Below are 16,101 nucleotides of genomic sequence, written 5' to 3'. Positions count from 1 at the left end.
CTCTCGCGCCGGGTAGGTGGAACTGAATAGTATTAAATCGTGAACCACGCTCTCGCGCCGGGTAGGTGGAAACGATCAGTTAGAGCTCTAGTCTGTCTGCCAAATATTGAGTGACCTTATGGGGGAAATTGAGAGTAACTCATAAGTGTCTATATATATATATATGAGAGTGAGAAAGTAACGTGGGTTTGTGGTGGTCTTGTAATTTAATAAATCAACAGTTCTTTCTTGTTTACTCATACTAGCTGTCAAAAGCTTACCGGGTTTTGTGTTGTTGCAACTCCCGGTACACTATTCAAATTGTGTAGCGGGTAATCCTACAGGACAGGAGAACCAGGACGGTGATCGTGCGGTTAAAGCAATTGTTAGAGTTTTACAGCAATTGTAAGTTGTGAGGTGTGTTATGCTCATTTGAGCTTTACAATATTGCTTGTGAGAGTGGATTGTAATAATGAACTCGAAGTTTCGAGATTTGGATTTTTGTAATTGTAATTATTCATGTTTCGGATTTGAATTTATTATTCAAAATTCGGGGCGTGACAGCGCTCATCTGAGGTTCGCCGCTGTTCTCGGAGTGGTGGCGGCGCGGTGGTGGTGGTGTTTCTTTGAAGTGGGCTGCGAAGATTTCAATCGCACGGTTGTGCGGTGGTTGTCTGTGGTGGCCGCTGGTGTGCGCCGTTTTTTTGCACAGAGAGGATGAAGTGACCTGGGCAGGGCTACTTTTGGGCTTTGGGCTCCTACTATCTTTTGGACTGTTGGGCTGCTATTTAATTAGTTTTTGTTTAATCTAAGTTTTAGTTTAATCTTTTTCAATAATTTCCTATGTAATTAGGAACCTAGGCACTTTTGTGCACCCTATGTGTCTCTAGCACCTCTAGAGTAGTACCAAAGGAGGATTCACGCTATGTCTACATATTTAAATGTGTAATGATTAGGTCTATTTAGGTACCATTGTGGGTACTACCACTATCTTCTTGTCTGTCTATCGATGGCAGCAGAAGGGTATGTAACGGTCTTTTCTGGCTTGTGATGATATATTGATACCCAATTCGGGGTTGAATTCAAAAGATGTGGTAAATAGGTGATGTATGTAGTGACATGTCATGACATGTAGGATTGAGAGGCCTACAATCATTTTTCTTTCACATTTGGATTCAAATTTTTAGCTAATAAGAAATGCGTTTTTATTTTCACGTTTGAGTTCAAACTTTTAACTAATAAAAATGCGTTTTTATTTTCCCATTTTTACCTTTGGATTAAAGTACAATCCATATTAGCTATCTCATATATACACTAGTATTCAGTGTACTCAAATTTGACTGGTCAATGCTTAGCAAAAGAATCCATTTTCCATTGTTAACCAAAAAAATACTTAGCAATATTGCTCTATAGGCCTCCCTTTCTCTCTCCCCCTAGAGGACAACTCCCTTTTTTCTTGATCATTATATGAGATTTCACTTTGTATGAATAAAATTTACGATCTTTTATCGTCGTAAAAACTAAAAAGAAATAATAATTTGACTTTGTAGATGTTTTGTAACCACCAGCTAGCTATTGGTTTGATGGTAATTGTCATATACCAATCAGACGATTAGTACTAATTACTGCCTAATGCAAAGAAAAAGGTGATCATGGTGCATGGCACCCCAAGAAGAAAATGGTGTTTTGCTTGCGTAGAGCCCGTAGCCGCCACCAGTCAAAGTCAACAATGAAACTTTACAGTTAAAGACGGAGACCTTGGGTTTGCAATGGAGTCTTGCTAGCTAGCTAGTATTCCTCAATTTGTATATGCCCAATTATTTGAGCAGAGAAACGTACGAAACTACAAATCAATCTTGTCAAAGGTGATTGGAGAAAAAACTTCCCCTTAGAAAATAAGAACTTGTCTAGCTTCCATGTACATAACCTGTAAAAAATAGCATGTCTATGTTGAAAAGCAACAGTTCTCTTTGTTGCATGTTCCTTAATTGGTGTTCAGATGTTTGAGGTAAATTGCTGAAACCATCTGATTCCATAGCTAGCATATATATATACTCCAATGCCCTTTTTGTAGTTCTATCAGGATCATTAACCAAGAGAAATTATGCCTAATGAACATGAACAATTAATCATGAGGAATAAGGACCATAAATTAAGATCCAATAGCAATAATGAAACTTATGAAACAGGCTAGCTAGGAACCAGAAGATCGAGAACAGTTTGTTACCATCTAAGAATAGGGATATATAGACAGCTGAGACCTGATGCAAGAAATGCCCAGTATATATGCTCTATTTTCAATCTGGTTATGGTCAGACCGTCCTGTATCAATTTCCTTCAACATCATCATTCTTGGGAATCCGAAGGAAGCCCCACGCTTTCCCCATCCACATTCAACATTGGTAAAACATACTAGCGTAATAGGGAGGATCCTAATACTTTCATCCACCTTATAACTTTGTAGACAAGTGCGTGCGTGACCCTTCACCAGCACTTCTGCTAATTGCCTGCAAGTGAAAAATGTTGGTCAATAGTAGCTAGTAGTGAAACTACCAGTACTGTATATCAGGAACTTAATTATTCCTCATGACATTTACTGAGGAAAATAAATTCCTCGCAAAAAACTTGGTCGCTAAAGAGACTTTTTGTTGTAATGCTTCATAAAACAATAATGATGCAATGTGTTTCAAAGATTTAACTACCTTGAAGCAATTAGGTCTTCTACGTATATAATTGTGCAACGTTGTTCTTTTTTCAAATCCTCGATCCTCAACTGATCAAAACTGGAGATTGTGACTTTTGTGATACAGAGTGGTGCTCAATCGTATGGTGCATTGGCATTTAGAAAAGTGAGGGTATGAAAAATAATCATAACTTTCTTTTTTTTTTATCAAAAGATAATAATTTCATTGATAAACAGTGGACATACGTAGAAGACATCCTAAGGGTACGTAATGTGGCCTCTAACAATTACTGAATTAGAAAACCACCCCGGAACATCAACCAGACAAATCAGCAATTACATACTCATTGAACCAAGGAGGTCCACTTTCTTTCCAGAACTTTATACCATCTGCTTTCACAGCTTCTTTGGCTAGCATATCTGCAGCTCTATTGCCCTTGAAATTTTTCTCCAACAGTTCACATCAAAAGCCGGAGACAATCTTCTTATCTCATCACATATTGGTCCCTCCATGCTCAAGTCAAAATGGGTGGAGTTGATGTCTTCAACCACATTCACAGCATCACATTCAATTTCTATTCTTCAAAAGCCATTCATTAGACAGAATCTCAAACCATAGAGCACAGGTTCAATGTCATCAGCTTCTCTTCAGATACTAGCACCAGAACTACATCTAATAAAGCAGGACACATAAATGTCAACGTTAGAAGCAGTAGGTCATTGCCAAAGGAGCCTTTGAACTGATACCGATAAGCATGATGTTTGGTTTCGCATTCTTCACTTGTGTATCAACCATCATTCATTGACATGAAGAATAATCCTCCTATTTGGTTAGATCATTATTTAGTCGTTCAATTAGTGAGTTGCAATTGATTAATCTGTCCGATGTAATCAATTCTTCTAATCAATGAAATATGTAATCAGTCTGTTTCAATCAATCTGCTTGTCGTATGCAGTATAACTGAAAAAATTATGAGCAAAATGCCCATGTAATTAAATACATTTTCTATTTGTTCAAAACTTATAATGAATGTCAAAGGGACGGGGGAGCCAGATTAAAATTGTGGTTTTCGATGCAAGTGTAAATGCTTTCAACCACTAGGGTTACAACTCCTCACAACTATAAGCTTTCCCTTCTACAAAAGAACACATTGCATTCTATATCAGGTAGCACCTCAGGAAAAACCGGCCTTCTTGTTGTGCATCTCACTCTGAGAAGATCCATTGGTTTGAAAATAGTGCTCATACATGGAATGATACTTTGCTGGGATAAAATACTTAAATCTGTTGACAATTGCGACAGAAAATTAGTATGAGCCTCAAATGTGAGATGCCAAACTATACATAAATAGACACACAATATGATCCTTTTACTATTCTCACCAACCATTGGACCAAAAACATATTCAAATTTCAATGAAGTCCTTTTTTTTGTTCTTTTTACTTTCTTAGAGGTGTCACACATTGGTTTTTATCCAACAAGGAGCGGCCATAATATTCTGCTCACAAATAAGTAGCAGATCATGACTACATATATCAGGTATGGATGGAGAGTATTACCTTTTAAGAAGGGGAAGCCTCTCTGGTCCAGAAAACAATCTCGCAATTGATTGCAAAACTTCACTTATGTTCATTGCTTTGGACTTCAGTGCCTTCATCAAATTTACAAATTCTTTATACTCCAAAGTACTAAGTTTCTCTTTAACCTGCAAGGCACAAGGGAAAAAAAAAAATCCACAAACACCAAGTTGTTCATATTCAACCTTAAACAGAAAAACTGAGTAATTGCAATGAAGAAGAAACACCAAACACAACTACCTATATGAGAAAAGGTTTTAAAAGAAACAGGGGTATTCAGGGATCAGTCATTTCTGGAAATGTCCAGTGAACAAATAGTGAACTGTTGACCTATTTACATGTCTCAAACTCAAGAAAGATGTTCTGAAGAAGGAAACTGTTTATTTTCCGTATTCTTGTTTGAAAAAGTATTCCGCATAAGGTACTAAAATACCCTTCAATATCCTGTGACTCGTGCCACAAGTCTTTAATTTCAAATGGAAACCATGATTCATAAGTATCCACAACAGTTTTCGATGTCATTTGTCTACCCCAAATATTTTATCAGTAATCATTGAGGTTAAAGAGTAGTCTAAAAACTATTCCTGAAGAATGCAACAATGACAGAATTAAGCATCACGATCCTTGGAAGGCAAGCCAACCTGTAAATGTAACAGAACTTTTTTAAAGAAATAAGCATGTCAGCTTAAGCTTATTTCGGCAAATATAGTGCAGATTTTATATGCATCAGGTGACATCCCCTATCCAGCTTCATACTATGTAAAACTCATTAGAATAAAACCAAATATTACATCTTGTAACCAGCAATGAGAAAACATCATCAGAACCCTCACCTGAACAAGAAATTGAGAACCTCTCGTTTCCTCATCACCAGAAGGCACAGGACTCGATGTTACACTATTGTCTTTATGCAGCAGCTTTGAACCAGCTTGAGCATTTTGAGTAGTTTCTCTATCAGATGACTTAGATCTATGTGAGCTTTCGCTTCTCATTGAACTTATAGTGGAAAGAAGGCCATGCGATTCAAAATCTTTTGTAAGAGATGAATGCTCAATAGAATTTTTAATATGTTGTGCTGCATCGTGTTCTGCGCTTACTTTACTCTTCTTCGCAGAACAAGGCGTCATCAGTTCTTCACTCCGCTTTTCATTTAATATTGATTCATCAGTAAGATTAATTACTTTTCTATCTTGATACTGCATACTCTCCCTCTTAAGGGAAAGAAGCTTTTTCTCATTTCCTAATAGGTTATTTGAGCACTTCCATGACACAGACTGATCCTTGCAGCAAGTAACAGAAGAGCGATTAGCAGGGACAATTTCACCCACCAGGCTCGACACTTTTTCCCTTCTAGCCTCAGTAATGGAAGATGATAACTTGACAGGACAGCCTTGACCCACTTGTATATTCTGGAAGTACAAATCACCAACAAACAGACCACACAAGATATCACTTATGACATTATTTTTACATAAACAATAATATGAGTGGCCACTGTGGTAATGATAAAAGATTTACCCCAGGGAGAAATTTATCAAAATAAAATTTGTCTGAAGGTTGCTGAATTTCCGACTCATATATCTTTCCTGGCAATCATACAAAACGCGTAAAGGAAATTATCATTGGCAGCACGATTAAAGGTGCTCACATCACAAAGCATGCTAAGATTCTTTACTGTGAAAAAAGGTATGCAGTTAAATATTAGTATCTAAGAAATCTAAAATTTAACAGATACATTCAAGTCCATGGCATAACTCATTATAGCAGCTTTTGGCTTTTCTTTAGAAATTGTCAAGTACAACAAATACACTGATGAGAAAATAAAATATCACAAAGCAGATACAACTTATAAGACAATCTTGGGAATTGCAGTTGAAGATTCCAATCATTATAGAAGTAAACAAGACAATGAGGAGCACGTTAGTATGTTGTATACAGTTAAAACCCTAGAGCTTGAAAAAGTAACTGCACCAATCTTACCCTGTTTTTCAGTTGTTAATAAATTCAGCTTTGTAGGACCCCGAGCTTCTCCATCCCGGAAGAAACGGGTTAATGTAAAAACCACATCCCCAAATTTGGAGTAACACTGAAAAAGACAATGTAAATACAGAAGCGTTTTAAATAGATCAAAAGGCTACTCCAAACCAAAAGCACCTTGATATGAGGTCGTATCCAGAGAGATATTTGAGATTGACGATTTGGCTGTGCAAACCTGTCAACACTATGATGTAAATATATAGAGAGAGGTGTGTATATGCCTAGTATTGGTATAATATCATAAATTATGCGCACCAATTGAAACTAAATCTAAAGAGGAATACAGATTTAGAGTAGCAAATGTTTTTAATATAAGCTAGGGAGCCCATATGTTTAAATCACTTTTGATATCCATTTACAAATGAAAAAAAAAAAAAAAAACTAATAATAATAGTAATCAGAATGTGGATATGCCCATAAACATCAAGTATCATCCAAAGACATGCTTATGTATCTTCTATATATATCTCTGTAAAAGTACAAAAAAGCTAAAACAAAAATCATTCGAGATCCACTATATCTCTATGCAGAATAACCCTAACAATATTGATTGAAGATTACCAAAAGAAGATTTCACATTCAAATGGTAATAAGATTCTACCTCCGGCTATAAGAAGTGCTTAAAAAAAATTGAAACTATAGATTGGAAAATAAGTCAACTCTTGTAAAGTAATAGAGATAAATTTGAACAATGCCTAGTAAAGAAAGAATTATCAAAGTAGAAGTTAATGGTTATTTTCACTGTTTTGTAGGGATGGTAGGAGCGGAGGGAGGAGAAAAAACCTTTCATCAAGAAAAATAATTGCTCCATAATCATGACGATGACGGATTACACGTCCAACAGCCTGATTCACTGCGCGTGATGCTTGTTGATTGTACCAGTCTTCGCCAGTCAGAACCTGCACCTTCAGTGTTTTGGTACATTACAAGGAAAATTAGCAAAGTCAATGAGGAAAAGCACTTAACATGGTGTATCAGAACAAGCAATAGGCGACATACCTTACATACTTGCCGTTGAGAATGTGCCTGTTCATCTAAGTACTCACGTTTCAGACGAACCTGATATATGTTGCCATATCATATGTACAAGGAAATAAAGCTGCATAAGTAACACTACAACACATGGCAAAGAACCAAATTCATAGAGCATGTGCATGATGTCATTTTCTAGATCATCATGCCAAGAACTATAAAAGTAACCAAGAAACCACAGCAATAGATCAAAATAAAGAATGAGAGAGACTATATCAACTTATTATATTTAGATAAATATTAACCATTAACATGATACATACAAATCATAATTATATGCATGTGTATATCTTTAAGGTATTTATGCATATAGTGCACACTTGAATCTTAACAATAAATAAATAAAAAATCTTTGGTTGTCAGATTAATCTAAACTAACACATAATTGTGCACAATGACTGGGTTCCCATACAAAAATCAAATAAGGAAAAATGCTCAGTATAGTAGGATGAGTTTTAGGAGAGAAGAATCTTCTTCTTCTTTTCAAAAACAATAAACATGTAGAAAGGGTGGATTAGTAATCCACAACCTGAACACAAAAACAAAATCCAAAATCTCTCTGAAAGACTACAGGACACAAAATCTAAAAGAAACAATAAAAATAAAAAGAAAAAGAAAAGAAGATCATCACTTCAGCTCTCAATGTAATAAAAGAAAGAGAGTAATCCCTAAAGTTAACAGAAACCAAATCCCATAAATGACCAAAAACGCACTGGATTCCAAACTTCTTCCACCCCTTTGCCCTTATAGTCCTCAAGTATTCTTCTATTATCTTCCATCCAAATGACCTAGAAAACTATCACCACCAAGCATCCTGACAGCAAATTAGCTTTCTTCCCTTTACCGTCAGATAAATTCTATACCAAGAATCAACACATTTTACAGAGTCTTGTATCTGATATTTAAGCATCAATAGTACTCATGATTCATGAACATCACATTCCAGAGGTAATTTGAGTTACATCAACACTGATTTAACTCACTAGTGCAGAAGTCTCAAACCTACTGTAATTTCTAAACATCAATAATAACACACGGTCAACATTACATATGAGATTTAGGTTCAGGTGAATGCACGTAGGTACTAGAATTAATTTTTAATATTAGGTGTAACATTTTTCATCAATGCTACAAGTCAAGCAAATTCAAATTCAAGCAGAAACGGTCAAAATGATTTAGTGTCAATAAAATTACCAGTCTCAATTGCATCTTCTTAAAAAGGCTATGACTTCGATGATAAAGACATTTAAAAGGAAATCTGAAGAAGAAACAGGGAAAAATTTTAAACCTTAGGATCAGTCCACGTGGCAAATGGCATACCAGTAACAATTACAGCTCTTCCAGCGTGATCGGCAAAATCTAATCCTTCACTTACCTGACAAATTAATCAAATCAACTATGTCACTAGATTTCAGAGAGACAGTCTACAGCAGATATATAGTAAGACAAAGTGTTACTAGGTTGAAAAACTCATTAATGTTAAGGCAGGGAGCTTAAACCAAGAAACAAAGATCTTGTAATCAGCATTAACATCTATGCTTGCCACATAGACAGCCTAGAGCAGCTAATGTCTGGATGTATCTTTAACAGTAACGTCACTCATGCATGTCAACACTATGCATGCTACAGTGAAGCTAATACCATAATACAGTATATCCAGCACAACAGATGTATTGCTTCTGGAGTCCAAATGATACTACACTCCAAGCCAGTTTTTTTGTTATCAATATGAGTACCCGTATACTTTCAAAAATATGAACAAATAAGCATGCCTCGTGCAACAAACCAATTCTGTAGAAATTAGCCTATTTTGGTTCTTTAGAGCATCTGTAGTCTCCACTTCCCCTCTTCGGGACATTCAGTCAGAAAGGAGTCATCAATGCAAATCAATATCCAAAGGATTTTGTCAAATACATCTCATATTGGCATGACAAGACAGACATATATAAAATGTTTTGTTTTGTAGAAACTTATAAAGTATAACCTAGGAGGCTTTTAAACATCTGATTGTATGAAAGTCAAATGTCTCAGAAATATATTCCAATCTTTTCCAATCAACAAATATGCAGAGGTCTTCCACAGCCGAAGATGTGAATAATTTAGAATATAGGAACATACCTTACCACGGCAAACGGCAAAAAATATTGCACCAGAAGCTGAGGTGTCCTTCAGCTTAGCCATATAGTCCTGCCAGAAAATAATCAGATAGAACATGTGACGGCAGGACTACCTTGGTGTAATCATAAAACAAAAGGCTGATTCTTTGTATGTCATGTCATTCACCTCAATTGATGAAAGAAATAATGAAGATTGTCTAGGTTCTACAACAGGTTTCTTGTGTTTGGAAATTCTTTCCCATATTGTAGTTGAATTGGCATGGCTCTGCATAAATAGAACATAACGTGTGATACTCATGAGACGGAAGCACCTCTGTTGTAGTTTGTTGTGTCTGTTAATAAAATTTCTCTTCCAAAAAAAAAATAATAATAATAAATAAACCAAACTGATTCGACCTCTTCACCCAAGATTGATTCCTTACCATATTCTTCCAGCACCCAATGCATTGATCCAAAAGGTAGTAAGAAGGAAAGAATACAAGCAATCCATCAGGTACAATTCGAGCAAAATTGACTGAAAAATCAAAGTCAAAAGAATCAGACACATTTCGCAAATGATAACCAATAATGTTCAGCCTACAGCAAGGTGGGGTTTTGCCATTTTGGTAGTTTGGTACTTTGGTTGCGTCTGAGAGAGAGAGAGAGAGGAAATAATATGCAATCTGAAGTTCTGAACTAAATTGTATATATATGTGCATATACATCACTGGCAAGTAGCAGACTAGCAGGCATAATTAGGAAGCAGGCCATGAAAAATTGTTGCATGTTGAATCAGCCAGCAGTACCAGGGGAAAATGGTCTATAACGACGCCCAGTATGACGTGTTTGAAAAACTTTAAATTCTATTAGTGCAATAAATTCATTCTAGCACTTCATCCAAATTATAACTCTGAAACAATAATTAAGCATTTGTTAGACTGCTAACTTTGACATTTTATCGAAATAGGTGAAGTCTAGATCAGTGGCAAGTGCAGCCATCATTGGGAAACAGGTCATGCAAAATTGTTGCATTTAACAATTGTTGCATCAGCCAGCAGTACCAGAGAAAAATGGTCTGCTACTATGCACAACTATGACGTCGTGTTTGAAAAAATTAAAATTCTATAAGTGCAATAAATTCATACTAGCACTTCATTGGAATAATAAGTTTGAAAACAATAATTAAGCATTTGTTAGACTGCTAGCTTTGACATTTTATCGAAATAGGTGGTGTCCAGATCAGTGGCATGTTAAATACCAATTACAACATTATTTACTATACTTTTACCAGTAAATATGGTACTTACCAATAGCATTTCCAAGTTCCTGCTTATACTCAATCGAGTCACGAGTTCTATAAGAGGAGTTGAAAGAGCAACCCGAAGGGCCAGCTGGAACGACTCCAGCCCATATCTGATTAGGGGTAATAACATGAGGATTTTCCAACCGCACAGGAAACTCTCTGAGAAACAAAGAAATCATTTTCATTTTTGGAATTTGAGTCGGCCATAAGCATAAACAAATCAAAGAAAAACAGCACAAAAATCACTTACATTTTCAGCTCCTGTGCAAATGATTCTAAGGGAGATAGTGTGCCAGATGTCAATATAATAGAGCCTACATCCAACTTGGAGAATTCCTCCATTGCAATTCCAGGATGAAAGCACCACCAGCTGAGTGTCCTAGATGACTTACCTGGAATAACAAATAAAGAATAGAATTGTCACTATCACATGTTATAAATATGAAATAATGTGCGAAGTTAAGCTGCTTGGCCTAATAGAAGCTGCAGTTAGGTACCTTTCTTAGACTATATTATTATATTTAAAGCTATGATGAAGAACTTTGTCAGACGAAGTACTTCATTAGAATGCATTATAGCCATTTATGTTTTGTTTTTACATTTTTTTTAGGGGGGTGAGGAGAAGAAAACACTTGGAAAATTATTATCTTTTATAATACACTGTGTAGAAAGTGTTTTTCATTGAGTTTGATGTTTACAATTGTACACATATATAGCAGTAATAAACTGCTGTTACAATGCAGGCATTAAACTATATTTACAGCTAGAATAAAAACTGATAAGCAATTATAGCTCAGTATCAAAACAGCCTATGAACAAATCAATAGAGAAGAATTAGATGACTTGATTTCAGGAGAAGATTTAGTCTCTCTAACACTATGGGATTCCAAAAAAAAAAAAACATGTATACTGTGGGAGGACTGCGCACGACAAACAGTAATGCTCAATGTAATATTCTAAAACTGTTACATGAAATAATGAATTTAAATTCCAAATATCAGAAAATGAGTGTTTAATTACCCATTAAACCATCTGTTGCACTTCCTTGAACTTCCTGTACATGAACCTAAAATGAGCAGAACAGTGTTCTTTATTCAGACAAGTAGTTCATTATTCTGAAATAACAAGGCAAATAAAACTGGAAACAAGCCTCCTGCTAAAGTTCCACAGTGATAATAACTAACACATCAAGGTGCAAACTTACACGATAGGATTTTGCATTGCTTATATCTCTGAAAATTGTATTCAGGATGTCACTAATGCTTTCCAGCCGGCAGACATTGCGTTTAGCATTCTGCTGGTTATCTTCCTCAATAAGTAGAGTAGCTTCCTCAATTATATTAATGATCATAGGAACAGTATCATGTGTGATGTTTAGATCAGCAAGGAGTTCATAGATATATGCTCCAGGCTTAGTGTATCCCAATTCCTTGGATTGAATAGGCACTTCAGAAATTCGCTTCTCAAGCTTCAAAAGAAGCGCTGCAAGATATGAATCACTGGTAAAAACCAAAGCCAAATATAGTTTTGTGGAAGAACACCACATTTCCATAGCAAGACCAAAAGACATACCAAAAGCATGTTGTCCTAAACTGTAAGAAAAAGGACACTGTCAACAGGTTGACCCAACTAGCAAAACCAATATAATGGGATATACAAGGTTGAGTCCTTAACAAGTTATCACTACTATAGTGACTGTTTACTGGCATAGTACTGACTGGAAATAGCAACTTCGGTTAATACCAAATACTTATCAGTAGATCAAGTGGGTTTACCTCTAAGAATTGCAAAGTTATCTGGATTTTTTGATTTATCGGTTGATTCATCCCTTCTTTGTACAGAAAGGTCAATACAATTTTTCGCTTCAGAAATGCATGCTGTAAGAAGCCAAGATGGCAAGTCAAAAGAAGCCGCATCTGCACATATGCTTTCCTGCATTATGTTTAGATTTATGTTAACTGATGTAAAAATTCAAATTACTAATTCTGCATGAATATAAAGTGAATATTTTTTTTAAGTTGCATCAGTTCTAAGAGTGTCTGAGAGAATAATTATATAGCTTTCAGAGATTTACAGCCAACTTAGACAAATAGAGTTTATATGTCAGAAAACTAACATTTCAGTGTAATCCTTACCAGGTTGTGAGCTTCATCAAATATGAGAATACTGTTTTTCCAATTAATTTGTAGTGATTTTCTAAACCCGCGATCAATAAGATAGTTGTAAGGTACAAACAATATATCAACAACCTTATGAAGATCCCGGGATAAGTAATAAGGGCACCTGCAACAAGGAGGTAATAAGTAAATGGCAAGCTAATTCAACATTAAGCAACAACGGGAATGGGTTTCAGGGAATAATAGAAGATTGGAGATGTGTGCTATCATTTTAATGCGGTGAAAGAACACTGATAAAAGAACGTACGGCCCAGACTTTCTTCCAGTATTGACCAAATCCTCAATGTCAATAGGTTCATCTCCAAGATGAGAATTATTCTTCAAGTAATCTACAACAGAAGCACCGACATGCAAATTAGATTTCTTTAAAATGTCCGTTACAGTCAAGTTACTGCAGTCCATGACATAAAAAAGAGATGAAAAAGAGTATAAAAACTTCACAACTTTACTCCATTCAACAAATATAATACTAATCAAAAATCAAATCGTTATAACATTCTTAATACATAATCTAGTCAGCTTATTTAGGACAAGAAACTTCATAACACATAACTCATCTACCCTCCCCACTCAGTAACTTAATAGAGAGCTTGACATATCACGACATCCAAACAATTATAACATATAGGACCACAAATTTCAGCAACTTAAAATACACCTGCTCACCATCCACTATGCATATAAAGCACCAGCTAACAATAAAATGGCATTATTAAACATAATCAACAGTCTCAATAATTCTCCGAATGCTCAAGTCAAGCCAAGTAGTTCTACATTATGAACCGCGGTACACAAAATCGTAATAAATCTATAACAGAAAGGGCAACGGCATTCATCCTGTCAATTTACTAGTTACTATATGTAATTATGTGTGTGTGTGTGTGTATCAACTAACAAGCATAAAGTTATACAGACATACCAGCAGTACGAGAATAATGTTTGCAATAACGCTTTGTACGCTTTCTACAGAGGAAGTGACAGGCATTCGTCTGTGCTTTTCCATGAAGTGAACTCACTTCATCATGAATGCATAGTTGCTCTCGAGAACCCAATACTACCATTTTCGGCCTGCAGATTGTCAAATATTAGTTCAGTTTCTAATATTTTGAAAAATCAAATGGAAAGCACACAAAAACTCCAACTTGAAGAACAATTCCTCTAATTAGTAGTGAAGCATCTTTATGTGTCAAGACTCAAAACTAACTTTGAACAGCTGATTATTCAAGTTGCAACATTGACTACCACAAGTTCACAACTGTAGTGAACAAGTTGGCAATCAGCAACAGCTCACTGATTATATAATCAATATATGCCACAGTATTATGTCATGTCTAAGTAAACAAATGCTGGTATATGTTAAAATATCCACAAATTGACCTTGGATTTCTGTTGGACAAGCAATCAGTGTAGTCTTTAGGTACCAAACAATAAGACAACTAACATGTGGTCTATATGCAGTTACTGAAAATTACATTCCTCCAAGGGTTCGGATATTTGTTAAATAATGCATGGTTCAAGATGTGCAGAACATCGCCTTAAAAACATCAAAAGGAATATGTAACAGAAACTATTTATATATTGAAAAATTGAATGAAATAACATCTACAAAGAATGGGTATCATTGAAAGCCCAAAACAGCAATAGATTTGAGGACAAAAACAAGTCATGAAAAGGCATGTTGTATATTCGACACTACAATGTCAGGAAGTTACACTGGAGTTATGCATCAATTGGTGAATAAAAAAAAAGAGATTCAGTGAAAGGTAATCATGGTAATAAACTCCAAAGTAGAACCCATACTAAATAATTGCAAAACCATCCAATGACTGACCTGTAAGAGCTTCTTTTCAACTCTTGAATTACTTGCCGGATCTGGCTGTGAGTGCGGGACGCATATATTATGGTAGGATGATCTTTGGTCTGGGACTGGGACAATGAAGCACCTGATTTATCACCATTGATCTGACTCAACTTCACATTCGGACCAGTTGAGAAAACCCCCAAGCTCTTCCTCCAAGCCAATGTGGCACAGAGAAGACAAAGGGTTTTCCCAGTTCCAGTCGGACTCTCCAACAGTGCGTTAGATCTCTGCAGCATTACATATGTAGACACAAATCAAAATTACACCAATGACGCGAAACAATAATAATCATAAACAACCTTGACATGTCTTAGTAACAGAAATTAAGTAGGACCTGAAACAATAATGATCACAAACAATGTCCATATGTCTTAACACCGCCGAAAGACGATTGATTCATGATACCCAGTACACAAACTATCAGTCTGACTCCAAAGTTCCCCAATTGTATACTGATGTGAACTTAAAAATTAGGCATACTCATCCTACATCACTAGGACTCACACTCATTATCCAATGACACAATTCAACTCCAAACCGGGTCCGATCACATACCCGAATACTCATCTACATCTACACATCTCACAAAGCACCGAACTGAACATCACACAGCATCCCCAAAAAAATTCAATTAAGCAAAGTTGATTCCTTTTTATAAAAACATAACAGCAACTTCTGGGTTTCAAGAGCAAGAAATGAAGTATCGAAATACAGAGATTAAGGGGAAGCTTACTTGTTGGAGAGACTGAATGACTTTCTCCATGTAAACGAGCTGGCAATCGTAGGCCTCGAATGGGAAATCGACATCGATGCCTCTGATACTGTAAGTCGGCATCTGTTGGTAGAAAAAGGAGAGAACTTGATCCTGATTGAATGAGAATTTGGGTTGATGATGTCAAATCTATAAACCCTAACAGCTATGAGGAGATTGGGGAAATAGACTCAAAGACTGCGCATTTTCCCGCCATATCGCTCTTTATACTAATTCCTTTTCTTTTCTTTTTTTTTTTCTTTTTTTTTTTTTTGATATATTGGAAGATAATCGAACCAATGATTTAGATGGAGCCTAATTCTAATTCAATTCTAAGTCCTTCACACTATTTGGGTTAACCCAAGGACACGTGTAATCATACCTTTTTTTTTTTGGATATATGGGGACCAAAAGGCCCAACAAAAGCAAAGAACAAATTACATCTCAGAATTTATAATCCTAATTCTAGGACTTTCACACAAGTCATCAAGCAAGTTAGAAATAACGATGGGCTATTTTTAATATTTTTAAATGACGAATGAATATTTTAAATTTTAGTTGATATTATAAATTTATGGTCTTTAGGAGAACTGGTTTTTGCTCT

At 35.7% G+C, this 16,101-nt stretch overlaps 1 protein-coding gene across 2 annotated transcripts; it reads right to left on the bottom strand.

Moving 5' to 3' along the window:
* Positions 1–3,532: 3,532 nt before the first annotated feature.
* On the bottom strand, positions 3,533–15,730 carry LOC133725197 (regulator of telomere elongation helicase 1 homolog). 2 transcript variants are annotated; one of them, XM_062152352.1, is made up of 22 exons: positions 15,480–15,730; positions 14,717–14,973; positions 13,805–13,953; positions 13,133–13,214; positions 12,844–12,991; positions 12,484–12,640; positions 11,913–12,190; positions 11,729–11,774; positions 10,959–11,100; positions 10,713–10,867; positions 9,849–9,940; positions 9,593–9,691; positions 9,428–9,496; positions 8,598–8,684; positions 7,277–7,336; positions 7,061–7,176; positions 6,395–6,452; positions 6,221–6,326; positions 5,759–5,826; positions 5,074–5,649; positions 4,223–4,368; positions 3,533–3,946 (listed from the first exon to the last, which is right to left on the bottom strand). In XM_062152352.1, exons 1-22 carry the CDS (start codon positions 15,579–15,581, stop codon positions 3,838–3,840), a joined length of 3,102 nt encoding a protein of 1,033 aa, XP_062008336.1. In that variant the 5' UTR covers positions 15,582–15,730; the 3' UTR covers positions 3,533–3,837. The 2 variants fall into 2 exon arrangements, with proteins under 2 accessions (XP_062008336.1, XP_062008335.1); XM_062152351.1 differs by having other exon boundaries at positions 3,534–3,946; positions 7,061–7,182; positions 15,480–15,729.
* Positions 15,731–16,101: the final 371 nt, after the last annotated feature.

The sequence above is a fragment of the Rosa rugosa genome, chromosome 1 (genome assembly GCF_958449725.1).
Source record: "Rosa rugosa chromosome 1, drRosRugo1.1, whole genome shotgun sequence".
NCBI lineage: Eukaryota > Viridiplantae > Streptophyta > Magnoliopsida > Rosales > Rosaceae > Rosa > Rosa rugosa.
This window is presented reverse-complemented; position numbering and strand designations above follow the sequence as displayed.

Bases quoted from the DNA above. Each gene is read 5' to 3' on its own strand.
- LOC133725197 (XM_062152351.1), bottom strand. From the start codon at position 15,581: ATGCCGACTTACAGTATCAGAGGCATCGATGTCGATTTCCCATTCGAG. The intron at 12,191-12,483 runs GTAAACCCACTT...CATATCTTGCAG, and splicing joins TAACTTTGCAATTCTTAGAG to CGCTTCTTTTGAAGCTTGAG. The intron at 6,327-6,394 runs GTGCTTTTGGTT...TGTCTTTTTCAG, and splicing joins GGATACGACCTCATATCAAG to TGTTACTCCAAATTTGGGGA.